This window comes from Cibotium barometz, chromosome 7 (genome assembly GCF_041138505.1).
Source record: "Cibotium barometz isolate CiBa-2024 chromosome 7, ASM4113850v1, whole genome shotgun sequence".
Taxonomy (NCBI): domain Eukaryota; kingdom Viridiplantae; phylum Streptophyta; class Polypodiopsida; order Cyatheales; family Cibotiaceae; genus Cibotium; species Cibotium barometz.
Window position 1 is genome coordinate 26,746,168 of NC_141052.1, and position 21,902 is coordinate 26,768,069.

Sequence of the window (21,902 nt, forward strand, 5' to 3'; positions counted from 1 at the left end):
GGCGCCTGCAGATGAAATGTGGATTGACCGCCTTGTTTTGAATGGGGGCTCTTGGGCGCAACAGTGGTTTGCAGAGCAGGCGCAGCTGTGGTGTGGCCGTCGTGTAGCAGCTGGAGACCTCCCGTATGAAAGAAGACGGCGACGGGCTAGAGAAGCTGGTGGGCTTTGGAGCGCAGCTGGTCAAGAGCAGATGGGGCCTCGTCATTCTCTGCGGAGAGTGGGTGATAGTCGTGTAGGGACTGGAGGGCCTCCTCAGTGTAAGCAGAGGGAAGCTGCAGGTGCCGGCGTCAAGGTGAAAGCGGCCTAGTAGAACGGAGGGCTGGCGTGTGTGCGAGAGGGTAGCGAGCGAAGGCTGGTGAAGAGGCGAGTGGACGCCAACGTGAGAGTGGACGGGCTGGTGGGGCGACTGAAGACTGCACAGAAGAAGTGTGAGAAGGAGCAGCTGAAGCTGGCAGGCGACTGGTTAAAGGGAGACCACCGTGGAGTGAAGAGCTGGGGGCTCTGAAGGGCTGCAGAGAGAGTCGCCTGGGGCTCCCTCTGGCGCGCAGCTGCAAGAAAAAGCGAAGGGAAGCTGAGGAGCGCAGAGAAGTGGCAGACGACTGGGTGCAGGTGACAGGCTGGCTGGTGTGGGCCGCCTAGGAGACAGGGTTGTGGACAGAGAGGGTGCCGAGTGAGGCAGAGACAGGTATGCTGCTTGGTGGTGGGCCGGTAGCAAGGCAGATAAGCTGCCTGGGTTAGCACAGAGTGTGAGAGAGAGATGATTGGGAAGCTGCTGCTGACGACACATGCAGAAGTGATGGGCTGCAGAGACTTGAGGGTTAGCTGGTGTGGGCGCCTTCTGGAGAGAGTGGCCGGGTTCATTCTGGTGTGTATTGGTACAGCAGACAGGCAAGTTATGTGGTGATTGGGGATGTGGTGTATCCTCGGCTGACACGCCTGAGGGTTTTGTTTGTGAGTTGTGTGAGTAAGGCTTCTGTGTCGGGAGAAGCTTGTAAAATGTTTTGATCTGGGAATATATTGCTGGATGTTTGCTTTGGTCTACGGTGCCCCTGTTTCATGCTGTCTGTCTGGCGTGGGTTGGGTGGTGAGTGCGAGAATTGTTCCAGCCGGTGGCTGGTGGTGCCCCCGTTCGTGTTGTTATTCCAAGTTTGCGAGGTGGAAGGGCTATAGAGGCAGGGTTTTCTTTCTTTTTTTCACCTCACACATGGCATCATGATGCTCCTCAGTGGTTGAAATCACCTTACATATTGGGGTGATTCTATTCTCTTCCGGCTTATAGCTGTGATTGTTGTATGTTTTTCTCATACTTAGTAGAAGTCTCTTTCTGAAGAAAAAAAAAAAAGAGTGCTCCAAAACAAAAAGGAGAGCGACACCTGTTGGCCCCAAAGCTTGGCGCCCCTTTCGGTATTTCTTTATTCAAATTCAATGGAAAAGCTTAATTGAGTACAACAAAGCCAGTCAAGGAAAAGAAACCTGCATGTCCAATCTGGCAACCCTCAAGACCTCTTAGCATAGAGGATACACACACAGATCTGTGTCCCACAAAAACAACACACTGTTGTCTCCTCTAAGATAATGCAACAGGGAAGCCTTGAGCACGCATCTAGCTGTTCCATGATCGTAGCCTCAAACTTAGCCAAAGAACAAATCCACAATCTAACTCTGTTTCCACCCTTCAAATTGCCACACCCCTCCTCTCACAAAGGGCCAGATGAAACAACTCTGAAGCAGTTGTAAGCCAGTGGAAAGAGAGAGAAAGATATTCAGCAGGTACACTGTTGCCCCTCAGTCCAATCCTCGTCAGAAACACCAGCCCTGAGAGTATAGTGTATGCTCACACGAGGGGAAGAGAGAGAGAGAGAGAGTTTCAGGCTGCGCCTGCTGCCCTGTCAACAGCCCGCCTACAGTCTTCCTCGCCCATCTCTCTGTGTACCAACTGTCCTACAGCCGCCTGTACCAACTTTCCTGCAGCTGCCTGCTCTCTCTCTCTCTCTCTCTTCCCCTCGTGTGAGCATACACTATACTCACACGGGTTTACAAGTTACGGAAGGCCTTGTATTGTCTTAAACAGGTTCCTAGGGCTTGGAATCAAAAGATTGATTCCTTCTTTCTGCGAAAGGGTTTCCAGAGATCAGTTGTAGATCCGAACTTGTATCTCTTTCGGGAACGCGGTATGGTCAACTTCATTATCCTCTATGTGGATGATCTTATTCTCACTGGCGGTCATGTTGAGCATATAGCTGTGACGAAGGCTGCCTTGTCAAAGGAGTTTGAGATGACGCGTTTAGGCTTACTCCATTTCTTTTTGGGATTGGAGATTTGGCAGACCCAGAGGGGGTTCTTTGTTTCTCAGTAGCGGTATGTTCATGAGTTGTTGTGAAGGCCTTTGCGATGGAGAACTGCAAGCCTATTTCATCTCCCATGGACCAAAATACCAAACTAACACTACATGATCCTTGTGAGTAGGTTGATTCCTCTTTGTATCGGAAGCTTATTGGTTCATTGATCTGGTTGCTGAACACCAGATTGGACTTGAGTTTTTTAGTGGGGCTATCAAGCTCATTTATGCAGACACCTTTGAAGACTCATTGGGACGCATGATTACAGATCTTGCGGTATCTAAAGGGGACGAAGGATCTTGGACTCTTCTATGACACTGGAAGGGGAACGAAGAACCAAGTCAGTCTCCGAGGTTGAAGTGACTCTGATTGGGGAGGAGATCCAGACACAAGGAGATCTACATCAGGCTACGGATTTACCCTGTGGGCTCAGGAGCTATTTCTTGGACCAGCAAGAGGTAGCCAACTATTGCCTTGTCTTCTACTGAGGCAAAGTACCGCTGCGGTGCTGCTTGCGAGGTGGTGTGGCTGCGGAGGTAACTTGGCGAGATTGGGTTTTGTTAACCGGCCTTGGTCTTCACACAAAAAACCAGAGGGTGGTGCAAAACAAACTTGCACACAAAACACTTCAACACCTTCGAACATCTAGAAAAGGAAAACAAATAGGGGGAGCTAGAGTGCTCTTGCAAACAGTACATGAACACCGATTGGCCCCAAAACGCACTGGCGCCCCTTGCAATATTTCTTTAATAGATTATAAGAGCTTTGATTACAATAAGGCTGGAAACTCAGCCATCGCAGTAGAACTCCTGAAGCCTCCAAAGATCCTGCACCATGGCTTCTTGTTCACTCGGCATTCACAAACAATTCCACCTTTTGTTCACATCAAAAGACTCTTTTACATTGAGTCGTGCATACACAAGCTTTCCCCCATGATCAAGGCTACCACAACCATCCACAGCCTCTCACCCTATGCACCCTGACACATCCAGTGCTCCTGCTTCACAACAAAGAGTCCAAACTGTTTCCCAAAAGAGACAGCATACTATACAGTTGACACACCTGTACCAACCCTCTTTGCCTTCCAAGGGTACTATCCATCTCAGTCATGGATTCCCCAAACCCTGCCCAATCAGCAGCAAGGCTGTACAAAACATGTGTCAATCCCTGTATCTACTGCCTGCATGTGACCCATCTCCTGGAGAAACCAAAAACTTGTTTCCTCGAGAAACCTACAAACTGTTTCCGCATGAAACCCTTAGGCCTATTTCCCCTTGAAACCTTTGTCTTCTTTCACACAGAAACATACATGGCACCATTCAAAGACACTGCCAACAACGGCATACATCTAGTGACCTATTTCCTCATGAAACATCTCGAAAAATAGATATGCCCACACCTGCAGGTCCCTCTGTTCCTTTCAAGCAAGAAGAAAACAATCTGCTCCATGAACATGCACCCATGCGAGCTTGCATCACTTCCATGCCAAGAAACACATCCAGGTGACCCTATACTTGTAGCCAGAAACCCATGCACACAATTGTACTTGCAGCCAACCAAAAGAGCCCATAAACAGTTTCAAAAACAGTCCTCTGGTCCTCCTGCAGTTCTGCCCGCCCCCTTCCAAACGAGAGAGAGAGAGAGAGAGAGAGAGAGAGAGAGAAAAGCCTGTTCAACTCTGTGCGCTGTCTGCAGTGTCTGCCCGTCCCCCCTTCCAAAGGAGAGAGAAAACGCAGTTCAGCCCTGTCAGACCTCAAAAAGAGAGAAAACGTTACAGCTGCCCGTGAAGAGAGAGAGACAGAAAGACCTGTAGTCCGCCTTTCTTAAGAGAGAGAGAAGGTGCAGTCCGGCGCCTCCCCTCCTACAACCGTCTGCAGCTTGCCATTAGCCAAGAGAGGAGAGAGAAACGTGTGCAGCCCTGTGCGCCTGCAGTCCAACCCTTTGTGTGCCAAGCGAGAGAGAGAGAGAGAGAGAGAGAGAGAGCATGTGCCGCAGCTCCAGCCCGCCTACTGTTGTTCAGCCCTCCGCTTTTTCACCAATAGAGAAGCACGTAGCTGCAGCCCACCAGCCCCTCTCCCCAAAAGAAGCGTAGGCCTCCAATAATAGCTTATGGGCCACGATCCCTTTAAAAAAAGGGTGTTCTACTGTTTTTAAAGGTTTTTAAACCTTTGTCCCCTCCCCCCACATGGAGTAATGAAAAGAAACCTTAAAAAATTTCTAGAGTCTCCTTTGATCCCAAAAACTGTCTGTCCATCAAGCAATTTGTCCCAAACTGATGCCATTCACACTGTCCACCATGTTGCCATGCACACTTGCATACTATCAAGAGCAAAACACAGAGTCGTGACCTACCCTGTGACCGCTCCCTACAGGAGGCCTGCAGATCGGAAGACAATATACACATATTTAGAACACTTAATTTAACTGATATTAAACAATGGAAACAACATCAACAAAAAAAATATCGAAAATACTAAAAAAACAAATGACACCAGCACTGGGGCCGGAAAGGGCCACCCCCCCCCCTCAATACTTATTGTATTTCTTGGAGTATTTATATTTGTACAAGTGTCACAGGGTGAAAACAACCAAACAATTGGTTCAAGTCGATGAAGACGTGTTGTACTGCCTCAAGTCACAGGCTCATTCCCACCTTCACTAGGTGCACACCTGCCTTTCATTGGTCTTTCGGGACTGTGCAAAAACAGGCACGCCCGTGCTAACGCAGGCACAGTGGTACACCGCGGAGGGAACGTTTCCCGGTTCTCCCAGTTAAGCTTTGTACCCGGTTTTCCCCCTAGGTTTTTGGCTAACCTTCACTGGCCCTCTGATCTTGAGGGCGCGGTTAGCACGCACACATAGGGGAATAACAAACCAACAAGAAAACTTCCGAGGAATGGAAATGAAAAAGAAATTCCCTGTTCCTGCACTACACAAACTTGTAGAACTTGAAATTTAAATTTAAAAAGTTAAATTTTACATAAATTTAAACATCGCACCTGGAGTAGCTTGTTGCAGATAAAACAATGGAAGAGTCCTTCCTCTATTTTGGAGCCTCGTACTTTGGTTTCATTAGCAGCAGTTTGTACAACTAAAAGGCTGTAGATAAGTCCATTTGCATCACCATGTGCAAGTAGATCAACATCACCAGGTGACACAAGCCAGGAGCAGCAGGACTAAAACTGAATTTGTATGGGCAACAGGTACAGTTGATGTTAGGCAGCAGGTACAATGGGTACTGCTGGTACAGCAGGTACAGTAGGCGGGTACTTGAGAGAGAGGTAGCCCCGTGGAGCAGACTGATCATACTAAAAAGGTGGCAACCGCTCAATATCTATCCCATGATGTGAGAACCATTGTAGCATCTGTGCATACCAAGATGCAACCTGCCAGCCCCTCTCCCCAAGAGAAGCGTAGGCCCCCAATAATAGCTTATGGGCCACGATCCCTTTAAAAAAAGGGTGTTCTATTGTTTTTAGAGGTTTTTAAACCTTTTGTCTCCTCCCCCCACATGGGGTAATGAAAAGAAACCTTAAAAAAAATTCTAGAGTCTCCTTTGACCTCAAAAACTGTACCAATCTGTCCATGAAGCAATTTTCCCCAAACTGATGCCATTCACACTGTCCACCATGTTCCCATGCACACTTGCATACTATCAAGAGAAAAACACAGGGTCGACAGGTTTCCACATAAGGAACCCATGGTCATTCATTATGGACCGTGGGGGGGGGTGCCTATTTTTTTGCTGATGTTCTGGTCGGCTGTAGTTAGTGGCTGGCCAGGAGGGGCCCATTGAGGGGCTGTCCGACCAAGTGGCAATGGTCTTGGGCCAGCCGACCATGCCTATTGCTGGCCGACTGGGCGTGGCCTAGTCGTGAGCATCTCATGGGGCTATCGGCCTGTTTTAGGCTGGCCGACCAGCAGCCCCTTCTTGTATATATTGCACCCTTGCCCCCCACACCATATTGTAACGGATCTTGTGTATATAGTAGAGTTTATACAGCTTCTCTCTCTCCTACAGTTCTGCGTTTTTTTCTCACAGCAGTTTGTCTCATTTCCGCTGTGCATTCTGATAGTCAAAGATGGGAGATTTACAGTAGCATTGCAGCCTGGCATATATGGAGAGCTAGATGCAGCGAAGCCATCGAGGGTACCCATACTCCACCTATGGAGTCCATTGGGAGCCTCTGGCTAGACATCATCCATACCCTCCGCGGTCAATGGGGGAAGTTAGCTACAGGGTGGCTCTAACTGCATGCGGAAGCGGCCGGAAGCTTTCTTGAGACTCTGGCAGCCTGGCCCTTTTCTCACCGACTACTTGGCATTACCGACCACCTGTGTGGTTATTCCCTCCCCCTCTCCATGTATGAGATAGCCTTCTCCTCATAGAGCGGCCAGCCGGAGGAGAAGTGCATCTCTCTCCGTCTCTTGATTATTTGATCCCCGCCCCTCACATGGAGGCGAGTTTGTATCTAGCCCTTCGTGGTTGTATTTAGCCCTTCGTGGCTGTTTTTTATTAACTATAGAAGGATCTCTTTCCCGGAAAAAAAAATTGGGGCGCCAAGATTCCTAAGTTGAAATGCAAGGATTGTCCATGTGGAAATTTGGTACAGACATCTAGAAAATGAAGATTTGATCATGAGTTTAATCTAGCACCTTGGAACAGTAGAGGGATGTCACCGTTTGTGACCATATGTGTTTCTTAGGAGTATGGGTGTCACAATTGGTGACATACATTTGGTATCGCCCTTTGCGACCAAATCCAGCTCCTTGATCATACGGTCACCATTTGCGACTAGATTAGGAGATCATTTCATCAGTCCCTACCAAATCAAAAGTTGTTTATTTTTGGCTGAAATCTGGGTGCTTCTCAGTAGAGGACAATTGGAGGAAATGTCACGAGGTAACTTTCTCCTGCCAAAAAATTGGTGCCAAGGAGATGGAAGAAATGCTTAATAGTTTTTTTACACAATCTATGTTGTGTGTTTGCATGTTGCCTAGGAAATGAACATTTGAGTGCAAATTGTTTTGTGCGTCCAAGTTGATTGATTTCATATATAATCGTCTGCAGGTTACGTTGACGCCCGAAACCCCAAGCACATACATATGGGCATGCAACTAACAATAAGGTGCACTTTGTGCACTAAAAGATTGGGTTTAAGTGTATTTGCACATGAGAAGTATAAAAAGTTAAAACAAGCCTTATTTTAATAGTATTTGTATTCTAACCTTTAAATGTGTAGGTACTTAAAGTTAAAGAAAGAAAGCACAAAGACCATAAATTTAATAAAAGCGTAGAGATTTAACCCATATAGAAAAAGAAACCCACCACCACCTTACAAGGTAATCAGTCATTTCTTCATCCCTCATATCTTCAACCCATGCACCCTAAAGCTGCACAAAAGAGCTCCCTGCTGCCGCCCCACATCATATTGCAGCCATATTGATGCAGTACAAGTACACAGAGATTGTGCGGGTGCACGTACAGACTATACCACCAAAGCCAACTAGGGCTGGTGGAGACTCTGGCAAGGCTGTTCAACTATTTTTGGGCTATTTTTATTCTAGCTATATTCTGCTCAGGCTGTTCTGAAACTATTTTGGTGGATTCCGGGACTGATTTTCAAGACTATAGAGCAGATTCAATTTATCTACCTTGCTGGATGCCCAGGCAGGTGTGTAATTGAACTATTTTGTTTTTTGGTTGCTTATTGTGCAAGACTTGTGCCAATGGTTGATCTACCGGCAAAAGCTTGTGCCATCAGTACATGTATGGGTTGCTTGGACACTTTAAGGAGATCTATGGGCTGTTCAAAGGGCTGGTACAATTGGTCAAAGGCTTGGTAAGCTTGTTCTCAAAGTGCTGGTCAAGTTCATCAAAGGCCTTGTACAACTTGGAAACTTGGATCTGAGGAGGATCAAAGCATAAGATGAAGTCCATGAAATGAAGATAATAATGACACACTAAATGCAATTAGACGAACTCAAAACAAAATCTTTAATTTCATTGCAGAATCACTCTTACAAATGATCTCCAAGTACACCATTACATAGATCCACGAGCATTCAATGCTCACATGTTTTACACAACATGGCACCATCCATGTGCCTAGCACAAACCATGTGACTAACACCTTCCATGTGCCTAGTCCATGACCATAACTGCCTCTACACCTCCACTTTTTCTCTTACAATTTGACCAGCGATTTTTGTCCCAATGAACCATACAATAACACACTATCAAACCAAGCGTTATAATTCCCCTTCATCCATACAGATTACAAAATCACATTTCAACAATAGAGCTGGTCAAAACATTGGTACAGCAAGTACTCGTGTTGTACAAGGTATAGTCAAGAGATTGCAGGGACAAAAGGCAAGCCAACAATTGATTCCCAAGGCTTCCTAGAGGTTGTGCGTTAATTTTAAGAGCAACGTGCAGTCCCATTTCATTGTTCTACATCACATCAGAGAGCTATATGGAGGACAGTGATGTTGATATCAGCCATATGGAATGGTCTGTCTTAGCAAATGGTCTTGCTGTTGGCTGTACTAGGATTACCAGTGCCTAGAAGTTTCTAAATTGTTTTGGGTGCAAACTGATCCATTCCTGCGAGTGGCCATAAGTTTGGATGAGGGTTGATCAGGTTCCAACAGTGCCCACAGCCACCAAATATTCCGATGTGATCTAGCTGCAGTGACCGGTAGCAGGAGGAGCCACATTGGAAATCGTCTTTGACTGGCTGGTTAGCATGGAAGTGATATGTTCTAGTGCTCCCGGTGAGAGTTTCGCCGAGCCCCCATTGAGCTTTGTATTTGGATTCCATGGTGGAATAAAGTTCTTGAGAAGAGGAGGAACTGGCTCACTATTGGCCCATTAGGGTGGTGTTTAGCACATGTGACACAGCACACATACACTTAAAATTGTTAGCTACATCCATGCTGCACTTGCATTGTTTCTTTTTTTATCTTGATTGAGTAAAGTTAAGATTCTCTAAGTATTCCACAAAGCAGTTTACAAGACCTTCAAACTAATCATTTTTTAAAACATCTGCCCCTATATCTATTAATTGAAAAGACTCAAAATGTTCAACTCACATCAAATAAGCCTGCAGCTCAAAACCATAACAGTAAAATACTTACATTCAACAACCCCATCTCCAGCTCAGCCTGCAACATATAGAACAAAACAAATTAGAACATCATTACCTTGCAAACATGTAGCTAACAACTTGTGTCATCAAAATCTCTCAAGTGGACAGACTTATGCACTACCTTGCAAACAAGGGGAAATTATAGTTTTAAAAGTCCTTAAAGGAGACAGAGTTGTGCACCGTGCCATTTTTTTTGTGTAACTAGAATAAAGCGTATGCATGAATGTTATGTCCTGATATGGACATAACATGGCTAGCATATGGAAGCTAGACAAAATTAGAGTTTCACAAGGTGTGAAGTTTTCTTAAGGACACCCTGCAGCTATTAAAGCTAGGGTTTGGCTCATTTGGATACAAGCCATTGTGTGTGACTTTGGTCTTGGGAGTGGGGCCTCCCGAACAGCCCAGCTTGGTGTAGCCCATTGGCAATGCTCACCTAGCAACAGTCCTGCAGGTACATGGTATGGGATATATTAACCTTAACTGGCAATTTTAGACTGATATATCTGTGTTTTAGGGTTTTATTTGAAAGGTACTTGGTTGTACAATGATGGAATTCACTGAAGAGTTAATCCTGGTGAGGAATCCAGATTATTAAATTTACAAGCATAGGAGTGTTTCAATGAAGAACTACATGGTTGAACAGCTAGAACCGGAAGGCTGAAGCATGTGCCATCTGGCCTGTAACATTGCTATCATAGATAAATCTTATTCCTTGAAATTGGTTTAGCTCAATTTCAGTATAAATGTGCTAAAAAACAGGGATGCAGCATAAATGTGCTAAAAAACAGGGATGCAGCTTCATCCTCACTTAAAAATCATGGTGAATCAAGGTGTAAGGATTCTTTAGACTCTAAAAAGTGCCTTCGAGCAATGTGTGCAGATAGACTAACAAATTATTACACCATGTGGATGGTGGTATAGGCTTGCATAAGCTTGATCAAGCACGCAAACCATATTTGCTAGGTAGTGTAGATATCAATGTCATGGGCAGTGGTGTGTGAACACTCTAGGACTAGCCACAGCAGAACCTGTCCTAAGGGACCCCCAGCAAGACCGTCTATGAACCACCATGTCCATGGCGGGAGTAAGACTACTCTGGTCCAAGCACAGACCAACTATCGAGTGAGACAACTTTTTTTTCCCCCGATTGGCCTGAGGCCCAAGATCCTCCCGTAGTTACTAATTTTTCACCGCCCATAGGCGCCCGCCTATAGGCGCTTAATTATCTGCCCATAGGCGATGCTGCCGAGGAAGCCCCAAGGAGAATTTTGAACCTAGAACCTCTTGGTCTTAGGCAAACACCTTCACCACTTAAGCTATCACCTCATTGGCTACGTTTAACACACACCAAGAACTTCTTTATAACTTTATGTAGTGAGCATGAAGCAATCCACTTTAATCTTTTATACCTAGGAGGTAGAGCTGAAGAGAGAGAGAAAAGAAAGAAAGAAAGATATATTAAGCGTCTGCTAAAGACCCAATGGGCCTATGAGACCAAAGTGATACAATAATGTCCATGGCATATCTCATCATGGAATGGAAAATAAAACAAAAAGAAAACATAAACATAGCTATCTCACTGGGGTGATACAAAATTGTCCATGGAAACTCATCATGGAATACTAAGAACATAGAAACATGAGAGCAGCATCAGCTCCGAGTAGATGGTATACCACTCTCCAAAATATCAAGCATGGGGCTAATGAGTATGGTTGAAAGGTACCCCTCAGCTATGTCACGTGGAAAGGTAGCTCGATGGCGGTGGAGCATGTCCTAGATCTGGAGCTGATGAGGTGATCGTGGCCGACCGCGCGCGCGGGGGGGGGGGGGGGGGGTGCGGAGGCTCGGTCCGAGGTAACTCCTCTCGGCCGAGGTGGGTCCGGAGCATCTCGTGGAGGGTCCACAAGATCCACTATAGCGGTGTCCTCCACCTCCTGGGTCCGGAAGAAACTGGTGATGGTTGGCTAGCGAGGGAGGGGGCAGGGTGGCTGGGGCCGAAGCTCTCTCAAGAAGGTGTCCCTGTGTCTGCGGAGCTCAAGCAGGAAGAGGCCTAGGCAACGCTGGTCCTAGAAGCCAATGATCCTGGTAAGTGGACCAAATCCCTCACGAAATAAACACTGAAACCTCCCGTGGATCTCATAGGATACTGGGCAGCCGCATATGTAATGCTCCTCCGTCTCAACGTCTATGTGGGATAATCCTCTCCTCTCTAGGTCTCCGTATGAGATTCCCGGCTTTGAAGATGCGCTCAGCTCCACCTGTCTCCACTCTGAGGCGGTTGGATGAAACCCGTATCTGGCCAATCGCAATCCGCATGACATGGGACATGTGAACACTAAAGTAGCTCAACTACTGGATGAATCCATCCTCAGTGAGTGTGAGGAAGTGATCTTTGTAGAAGTGCATCTTCGTAGGGAGCTCCGGAGGTGTGATCCATGTGCAATGTGTATAGAGGCTCAACCAGATAACCCAGTTGGTATCCTCGTGGGACAGCCGGAGAAAAGGGGATTCCAAACTGTACGGAAGGGGGGGGGGGGTAGGCGGTCCATGCAGAGCCCATATACTGAGAAGCAAGTGGAAACTAGTGCAGAAGAGTGCATAGACGACACCAAATTGGGTCCCAATTCACCCATTAAAGTCCACCCCTTGCTCCCTGCAAGCAGGAGTGTTTGCTTAATTTCTATGGAAAATTGTTACAATGCACAAAACTTACCGAGAATTGACTAACGGAGACTACCAAACGCAAGGACGTTGTAGACTGGACGCCTGTTGAACCATCAAGCAGTATGAAGCGAACTTTGAAGCCACTTCGGATAGCCTTATGCACAGCCAGATCTAGATCTACTGAGGGAGATGCACTACTAAAGGCTGACTGCTGAAGCAAACTTCGGGGCTGCCTATGGACTGAAGCACTAGGTGCTTGGCTGAGATTTATGCATGCAAAAGACCAAGGTCTTTAAGCATACATATCTACACTATTTTCTAAGACTGAAGAATGATTTTATGAGATGATTTATGCAACGAAGTGAGGGGCTGAAACCAGCCTTCAATACCACTGATGGGCGGTAAACAATAACTTCACCACACACAAGCACTTTAAACAACTGAAACTTGAAGAGAGAGAAAGAGATGGAGCTAGAGCACTCCTACACAAGACATTGCATTGGCCCCAAAACCACTAGCGCCTCTTTCAGTATTTCTTTACTTGATCAAATCCGAGTACAAAGTACAACTCGTAGAATCCTCCACCAACAAGATCCCTTGCAGTTTCACCCAAGTCTTCCACATGAGTGCTTAGCAAGCCTTACCCCGTGTCTTCTTCTCATCAAGAGCCCTTCTCAAAGCCTTAACCCTTGATCTTTGTCTTCAAAAACCTTCAAGCTAAGTGCTCGAGGGCCTCGCACACACTCAAGGCTTGAGACTCGCTAGCCAGCACCTCTCATGGTGCCCTTGCTCTCTTGCAAGTCTACCTTGGATGTGTTCCGCGATCCAAGTCCTACCACTTGCTAGCCAAGGCACTCTTCATAGCACCCTTACTCTCTTGCAAGCCTTGCTTGGATCTGTCCCAACAAAGCCCCATACACTTGCTTATATAGGCCTAGAAGTCCCCCTTGCTTTAAAGCAAGTTTTGCTTTTAAAAAGTAACTTGCTTTTAAAAAGTAACTTGCTTTTAAAAAGCAACCGAAAAGCAACTTTATTGACTTTTAAGCAAGAAGTCATCCTCTTGAAAATCTCTCAAACCAGTTTGAATTTGAAGATGCTGTAAGAGACAAAGTTGCTCCTCTCAAAGAGCTCTTTGCAACAATGCAAACAAATCTTCATTGTGACAATCTTGAAAATTAGGGCTAGGGTTTCCACCGAGGCAAAACATGCACTATGGTGACATATCCCCCTCTTGAAAGAATGCAATCGTCCTCGATTGCGCTCCCATAGTGCAACCGGAATGTCCAAGTTCTGCCAACCTGAAACAAAACACCACAAAGAAAGATAAACACAAAACGAGTGTCACCAAAAACCAAGCTTTCACTCCATGCAATATACATGTCTCCATGTGATGTCCCAACTGCTCCAAAAGATGGCCATCCTGCCGGACCCATAAATAGCAGTATCATCACAGACATATACATGCAAGATGCTTCATATGTAGAAATATTTCTATACACAAAATGATACATAATTTACATTATTCCACGCTAGCATTTAATAACACAAAAGATACACCAAAGTGTGTACAAATATAAGTACATCCATGACCATATGGTAAAGATCAGCGTCCCAATCTTTTTCCAACCATACCCAAGTCAAAAGATACCATAAACCATGTGACTAGTACACATCATCGAAGTCCCGCAAGCAGATATATTGTCAGCCCTCAGTCCCTCGAGGTGAACATAAAGAGATCACCAAGTGACTCCCAGATCTCATCTGAGTGCGTCTGTGACAAAGGAGTGGAGGAACCCCCCTCTTGAGCATTAGGTAATGCTCCAAACCCACACTCTACTACTGAACCTATGTGAGCACTTTCCATGGTGGGCTCCAAACCAAAAGCATCAAGATAAAGTTGCAAAACCATAGGTGAATTTGCTAAGTTGACCTCCTCCATCCACTTCGAATCCATAGGTGCATAGTTCTTGAACTTCACCAACTATCAACGTGCAACTTTACCTCGTACTTTTCTTTTAAAAGCTCTACAGAATCACCTGTGTCCAACACCACTGCTTGACCATGTTGGTGTATTGTCCACTTAGCTTTCTCACGAATCTTTGCAATAAAAGCTCAGACCTCCATTGAAGATGATACCTGCCAAACCTATGAAGCCTCCCTGCAATTGCCTTCTTACATGGCTTCTTCACCTGCATCAAAGTCCCTTTTGGCCTTGATCAGACCATAAAGTTCCCCTCTGGAAACATTGATAAGCACACTTGTTTGGCACCTCTAGTTGTCTCTCCAATCCTCCTTTTTGGCCAATGATTTGCCCTTCCAATAGGCCCTAATCTTGCCCTCCAAAATAGGCTGCCAAAAGCACTTCTCATCAAGCCCCAAGAAAAAGCGACTTTTCCAACCAAGAAAGCACAAAAAGCAACTTTTGCAGACTTTTTGCTTTTCAAAACCAAGCCAAAATCAGCCCATGCTTTCCCACAACATTGGTCCACCCTTGGACACCCTTGTCCATCGATTCCAACGCTGGTCAACCCTTGGTCAAAGTGCGGTCAAACCTGGTCAACCCTAGTCAAACTTGGTCAAACATGCCTACCTTTGCATGTTCTCATGCCCCAAGTTGTTCCAAACTACATGCACGCGATTACCCTAACGTAGTCGACCTTTCCATACACTTTGATCCGCTTTTTGACTCTGGCTGAGATTTATGCATGCAAAAGACCAAGGTCTTCAAGCATACATATCAGTTGGTTTTTGGATCAGTGATTCTCCTCTTGCAGATTGGGCCGGATACCTTGGTTGTCAAGTGGGCATTGACATCTCCCCTACACAGCAGTTTGCTCCAATGCTCTTAAGCATTAAAAGCAAACTTGATCAATGGAGTAAGAGGAAGCTCAACTTGGCCTCTAGAGCTTTGGTGGTTAACCAAGTTTTGCTAGCCACAACTTGGTTTATTGCTTCGTGCTGGATTTTTCATAAGGGCTGCATTGGCCAGCTTCGTCACCTTATTCGAAACTTTCTTTGGTCAGGGCTTGATGGAAATGCACACCAGGGCCAGAGTTGCTTGGGAAACCATTATCAGGCCTAAGCAAGAAGGGGGATTGAATATCATTGACCCTGAGGTGCAATGCAAGGCTTTGCTCTGTAAGCTTGTTGTTAGGGGTTTTCTTCCGAGCACTGAGCCGTGGAAGGACTTTCTCATGCAGCAGATCACGAAGTGTGTCCCTGTTCGCGGAGGTGATTGGACTCTCAGCTCACGTTTTATTTTTTCGGATGCAGTTCACCACTCCCCTTCGTCCCCCTTGGTCCTATAGGTCCCTCCTACGGGCCTGGGACTGCCTGAGGAGTTTTTTGGTACACATCTCCCCATGTTCAGCGGAGGAAGCTAACCGGCAGCCCATTCTGTGGAATGATTTGATCTTAGATGTGCATGGTAGGCCTCTTGGGGCAGCTATGCATATTCTCTGGGCTGGCTGGGAGACCCGATGCCCCACAGTGCTGGCTTGGAAGAGGTTTCAGAGCCTTACGGAGGTGCAGAGATTGGATTTCATGCAGCATTTGAGAGGCTCTAGCCGGAGGATTGCACAGATTGATGCAGCCATTCCCAACCACTGGATTACTGGATCTTTTTTGGAAGGTCGTCATCATTCTTGATTTGGGGTTTTCTCTCGGATAGGTGTTCCTCTTCAGGTTATGAATATCTCCTTGCCTAGGGAGGATGATGTATCGGTCTTTTTTTCTGTACAGGATGGATGGCAGCTGCAGAGATGTGATGTGCAGGACCTTATTGAGGGCCCCCAGATTCGTCCAGTCCAAGTTGTTGGCAGGTTAGGGAAGCACGTCTTTGTTGACCCCCCCCCAAGGATGATCACAGAGAGTGTTAGCCTTTGGTTGTATGGTGGCTGCCCTATCAGACATTTGCATTGGGACTCCAGTGAGTGGGAGTGGAAGGATGCTTGTAACCCTTTAAAAAGCATGCCTTTTTTCAGTTATACGGTGCGGAATGCCAGACATCTTATCTTGGGACACATTCAGAGTGTCCCTACTCTTAGACCCCATTGGGAGTCTTACGGCATTTTGATTGACATTCAGAGAGTATTTTGGCGGAGATTGTGGCACTCATATAGGAAACCACAGATTTCCTCCTTTATCTGGGTTTCCCTTCATGGTGGTCAGGCCACCAATCAATGGAGGTCTATTACTGGTGCTTGCCCAGCATGCCCTAGATGTGCAGGAGTTTCAGAGTCAGTTTACCATTGTTTATGGGAATGCAGGGAAGCACAGAGGGTTTGGTCTGCGATTGCACCCCTCTTTGGTAGGATTAAGAGGGATGCTATCATTTCTTTTGGTTCTATCATTTGGTTGACACAATCTGGGCCTCAGCTGAGGCTCGAGGGGATTGACAGGAGCTTGGCCATTATGGTTAGGCAAGGAGTTGCTCGCCAGTGTTGTTTTCAAGATTTGCCACTTTCACACTTTGTCCCTCCAGCACAGAGGTTAGACAGTTCTTGGGAGATTATTGCTAGCATCTCAGCCTGGAATATCTGGAAGGCTAGATGCACTGAGGCCATTGAGGGTACTCCCGTTCTTATTTCTCAATGTCTTTGCAGGATTTGGAGTGATATTATTCACACCATTATGGCTACCTGGGCTAGAATCTAGGGATCTTCAAGGGTTGCGGAGAGGAAGCGCGGCCAGTTTATGAGAGTGGGACATTGGTATCTTTTTCACATCCTCTCATTCGGGACCCTATTGGCAGCACGGGGCTCCTGATTGGTTGAGATCTCCACCTTGCTTGGTGTGAAATCTCCATTTTGTAAAAATTTTCATACTTAATAGAAGTCTCCTTTCTGAAAAAAAAAATAACTTCACCACACAAGCACTTTAAACAACTGAAACTTCAAGAGAGAGAAAGGGATGGAGCTAGAGCGCTCCTACACAAGACCCTGCATTGGCCCCAAAACCACTGGTCCCCTTTCGGTATTTCTTTACTTGAATCCGAGTACAAAGTACAACTTGTAGAATCCTCCACCAACAAAATCCCTTGTAGTTTCACCCAGGTCTTCCAAATGAGTGCTTAGCAAGCCTTACCTCATGTCTTCTTCATCAACAGCGCTTCTCAAAGCCTTAACCCTTGATCTTTGTCTTCAAAAGCCTTCAAGCTAAGTGCTCGAGGGCCTCGCACACACTCAAGGCTTGAGACTCGCTAGCCAGCACCTCTCATGGCGCCCTTGCTCTCTTGCAAGTCTACCTTGGATGTGTTCCATGATCCAAGTCCTACCACTTGCTAGCCAAGGCACTCTTCATAGCACCCTTGCTCTCTTGCAAGCCTTACTTGGATCAGTCCCAACAATGCCCCATACACTTTCTTATATAGGCCTAGAAGCCCCCTTGCTTTAAAGCAAGTTTTGCTTTTAAAAAGGACTTTTAAAAAGTAACTTGAATTTAAAAAGTAACTCGCTTTTAAAAAGTAACTTGCTATTAAAAAGCAACCGAAAAGGACTTTTTATGCAAAAAGTCACCCTCTTTAAAAATCTCTCAAAGCACTTTGAATTTGAAGATGTTGTAAGAGACAAAGTTGCTCCTCTCATCGAGCTCTTCGCGAAGACGCAAAGAGATCTTCATTTTGACAATATTGAAAATTAGGGGTTAGGGTTTCCACCGAGGCAAAACATGCAATACGGTGACAAGGGCTGCTTATATAGTGCCTTGTGCTGCGGGTCGATGCTGTCGGCCAGCTATAAATGCCCACGATCTGCTGTTGATGCTAGCGCTTATGTCCTGTGTGAGGCCTGCCTCATGTGGCACTACTTGATGCTCACCGACTGCAGCCGACAGGTTTCTAGGCCCATGAGGGCTACCGACTAGGTCTTAGGGGCTGGCCCATAGACCCATGCCATGCCGATCCCATGGGCTATGGCCAATGAACTGGCCCATGCACCCATGCTTCTACATGCTTTAATATGCTTTGTATATGCACCTAAAGGACTGACTTCACATGCCCTAATCCTCAGATGACCTAAATGCTTGTTCACCAAGTGGGTTAAGGGACTGACCCTAACATCTAAGGCTAGGAGATTGACCTACATAACTCATGCCTGACATGTCATGGACTGGGGCTCACAATGGGGTCACGGCATATGACAAATATTCCTAAATATCTGTATAAGTATAGCACTGTTGATGAGCTAGTGTATCACACTACTGCACCACAGTGCAAGGTGCATGTGACATTCCCTCCTCCTTAGCTTGGTAGTAGTTGCAAGGCCTCCAAGTAGTCCGCCAATAATTGGGGGTACTCCTGGAAGAAATCCTCGTCAAGCCAAATGGTTTCGTGCCTCGGTCCTAGAACTTTGTGTAGGACTGTCTGATTCTTCGACCGAAACTTCTGGAGAAGAAGGGCTCGATGACTTCTGATTCGTCGACCACTTCACGTTGTTGCTCATTCCGAACCTCTTGTAAGGATGGTCCAACATATGTTCGCGCCGTTGTTCTCCCTGTTCGTCGCTGTTCCCTTCGCCACTGTTCGCCGCCGCCTTCTGTTTGCTCTGTTCGCGCCTCTATGCGTAGCTGCCGCCTTCGCCCCTGCTCGCCGCCCTCTCTCCCGCCTGGGCTGGCTCTGTTCTGTCTGGACCCGCTATGCTATTCTAATCGCCTCGCTGCCCTGCTCGCGCTATGCTGGCCCGTCTCCTTGTCCGCCCGCCCGCTAGTCCCTCTGCCTCTCTTTTCCCACCCACCGTCCCTCCCTTCCTCAGGCCCCCAAGGCAGCAACATAACTCTCTCTCTCTCTCTCTCTCTCTCTCTCTCTCTCTCTCTCCTCCCTGCCAGTGGGAAGCGGTGCACAGTAATCTGGAGGAATGGCTCCGAGTCTCCAAGAGAAGCTCAAGGCCCTCGAGACGGCAATGAAGGCACTAATCAAGGAGAACAAGAAGACATCCGATTCCAACCTCAATGAGGTGGAGAAAAAACTACACCGGCGCATCATGGCCCTCGAAGCACGGGTCACGGACCTTGAACAAGAGAACACGGCACTCAAGGAGGAGGTGAGTGCATTGAAAGTGGAACTAGTAGCCGTCAAGAACACCGAGAAGGAAGAAGGGGAGATCAATGACAACACTCTCACGGCCATCAAAGAAGAGATCTCCAAAGAGATCACAAAGGACATGGAGGGAAAACTCGAAGCCAAGCAGTCAGGATGGGTTGAGGTGGTGAAGAAGAACATCCGTAAAGAAGTAAGGGAGGAGACTCAAAGGAAAGAACACCAAATCATTCACACCGTGACACCACCATTGAGAAAGAGAAGATGAGGCATGCCCGTCGCCTCAACATTCGAGTCACAGGTATAGCCGAGACACCCGACTCCACTCCTGAGAAAGATGGACAGCTTCTATGCATGAAGCTCGGCTACAGGGAAGAGGACCCTCTCCCCTTCACCAAAGCATGGAGAGCCGGGAAAGACTCAACATGCAAGTGAGCCCTCATCCTACAGTTTGCAGGAGAGACGGAGAGGGTCACCTTCATGAGAAAGAGGGTGATTCTACGAGGATTACAAGAAGATCCCATCTATTTGGATGACGACCTTACAAGGATGCAAATAGAACACAAGAAAACATGCATGCCGAGAGTCCTACAGGCCCCGAAAGAGGGCAAGAGAGCATTCTATCGCGATGGCCGTGTCATCATCGATGGCAAGGCCACCGATTAGTGCCACGCAGCCTATGGGACATCGGCTATGGAGGATCCAGATTCACAGATACACATAGTAGTTTGGAACTGCAATGGAGCACTTTGGACACATCCTGGGAGGATGGAGGAGGTCATGGAGGGACGGGACATCATACTACTTACAGAGACGCACCAGAGCCCAGAGAGGGGGCTACCCAGAGTAGAGGGCTATCAGTGGGAGTTTACATACAGGGGGGCCACACGGTAGAGCACATCGAGAGGATCTGGAGGTATAGCGGTACTCTTCAAGCGAGAGCTACAGGAGCACCTACAGGTGGTAGCACGTGACCAGGAGGCTAGATACATGTGGATTAGACTGCAGCTCTCCGCAAACAGGGTGTTATACATTGCTTTATGCTACTTCTCTCCTAGAGGATCGAGATATGCCATGACAGGAGAGGATGAGAGTAAAGGCGAGGAAGAGGACACAGGGCCATTGGGAGCCACCATACGCAGCCCTTTCAGATGAGATCATACACTACTCCAACCTAGGGGAAGTCCTCCTTATGGGGGACTTCAATGCACGGACACAGAGCCGACAGTGTGACATTTATGATTTCGAGCACCCCGAGGTGATGCACACACTAGAGGAGGTGGACACGGGAGCTTGCAGGGTGTCAGAGGACATGGGGCCGGATAACACCAGATATGGTCATCACTTACTTGAGCTGGGAGCGCGACACCATCTCGTTATTTATAGCAGGATGAGACAGTGGCAGGATTCAGGAGCACTGACATGCTTTCCACGATCAGGGGGGTAGCACAGTGGACTAAATCATGGGGTCCATGGAGACCACACAGGCAGTGACATCTTTCACCATCCCCCCCTGTCCTATTGGTGCGGATCACACGTACCTCTTACTGTCACTGGCGAGCTCCACACCAACACCCACAGCCCACATAGGCATCGCATACAACTTTCTACTTCACCCATGACTTGGCAGACATATATGAGCATCATGTTTATGACGGGCTATTCCAGATGGATCCCCTGTCACCTCTAGACACACTCACCACCGAGCTGTCATCTCTACTACATACGGCCGCCACCCGCAGCTTCCCCCATCATACACACATTGCACACATAGATAGATCTGGGAGCATGCCCCAGAATCGGTGGTAGTGCAGAGAGCTATATAGACACCTCCGTGCCCAGAGAGCACTGGGGACCATTACACAGAGACAGGCGAGCCGACAGATGAGGATCCTCACACGCCGTAAGAGGCATGCACATAAGGAGGCACAGTACTGGGATATATACCACCTACTCATGAGCAGAGATGCAGCCACTGCATGGCACAGGATGAGAGAGCCTCGCCCTCGTACCCCGATTAAGGATCCACACACATGGCACACATATGCAAAGAGCCTCTACCATATCCCTCGGCAACCGCCCATACCACAGCCGCCGCAGGAATCCCGCCCTACCACCTCTACTTTCTTTACCGCGCGATGGTAGAGAGAGCTATCCGCCGGTTTACAGCATGGAAGATCGGCTGACCACACAAGTATACAGAGTTGAGCATCTTATTTATGCAGCTGACACACTGGGACCCTTTGTTGCTCACCTCTTTAATAGGGCACTAGTGGAGGGCCTACCAACTGAGTGGACTATGCACACCATCGTGCCTCTCCACAAAGCGGGAGACATGCTAGACCCCAACAACTACAGGACTATCATGATTCCAAACTTTATGGCACAGTGCTCGAGGTAGAGTTGAGCTCATGTGCATAGAAGGAGGGACTGCTAGCACCAGGGCAGGCTGGATTCCAACGAGCTTTCTCCACTATTGACCATATATTCACTCTGAGATGTCTAATTGACCAGGCTAGGGCACGGGAGAAGAGATTATACTGCTGCTTTGTGGATTTCCGCAAAGCATTTTGACACGGTGCCACGAGAGAGACTCTTCCAGCGCCTACAATCATTGGGGATCCCATCAGAGATGCTTTGGGACATCTATGCTTTATATGAGCAGGTCCTCGGGCGCATACGATGCCCCGAGGGGCTATCTGATGTTAT

At 47.2% G+C, this 21,902-nt stretch overlaps 1 protein-coding gene across 2 annotated transcripts in view; it reads right to left on the bottom strand.

Annotated features, from left to right (window-relative positions):
- Positions 1 to 21,902, bottom strand: part of LOC147636841 (TLR4 regulator/MIR-interacting MSAP protein) — a 65,776-nt gene that overhangs the window by 37,544 nt on the left and 6,330 nt on the right. For both annotated transcript variants that reach the window (XM_086800397.1, XM_086800396.1), the window contains exon 2: positions 9,483 to 9,509. In XM_086800397.1, the coding sequence (XP_086656523.1) occupies positions 9,483 to 9,509 (27 nt within the window). The remainder of the gene's footprint in view (positions 1 to 9,482; positions 9,510 to 21,902) is intronic.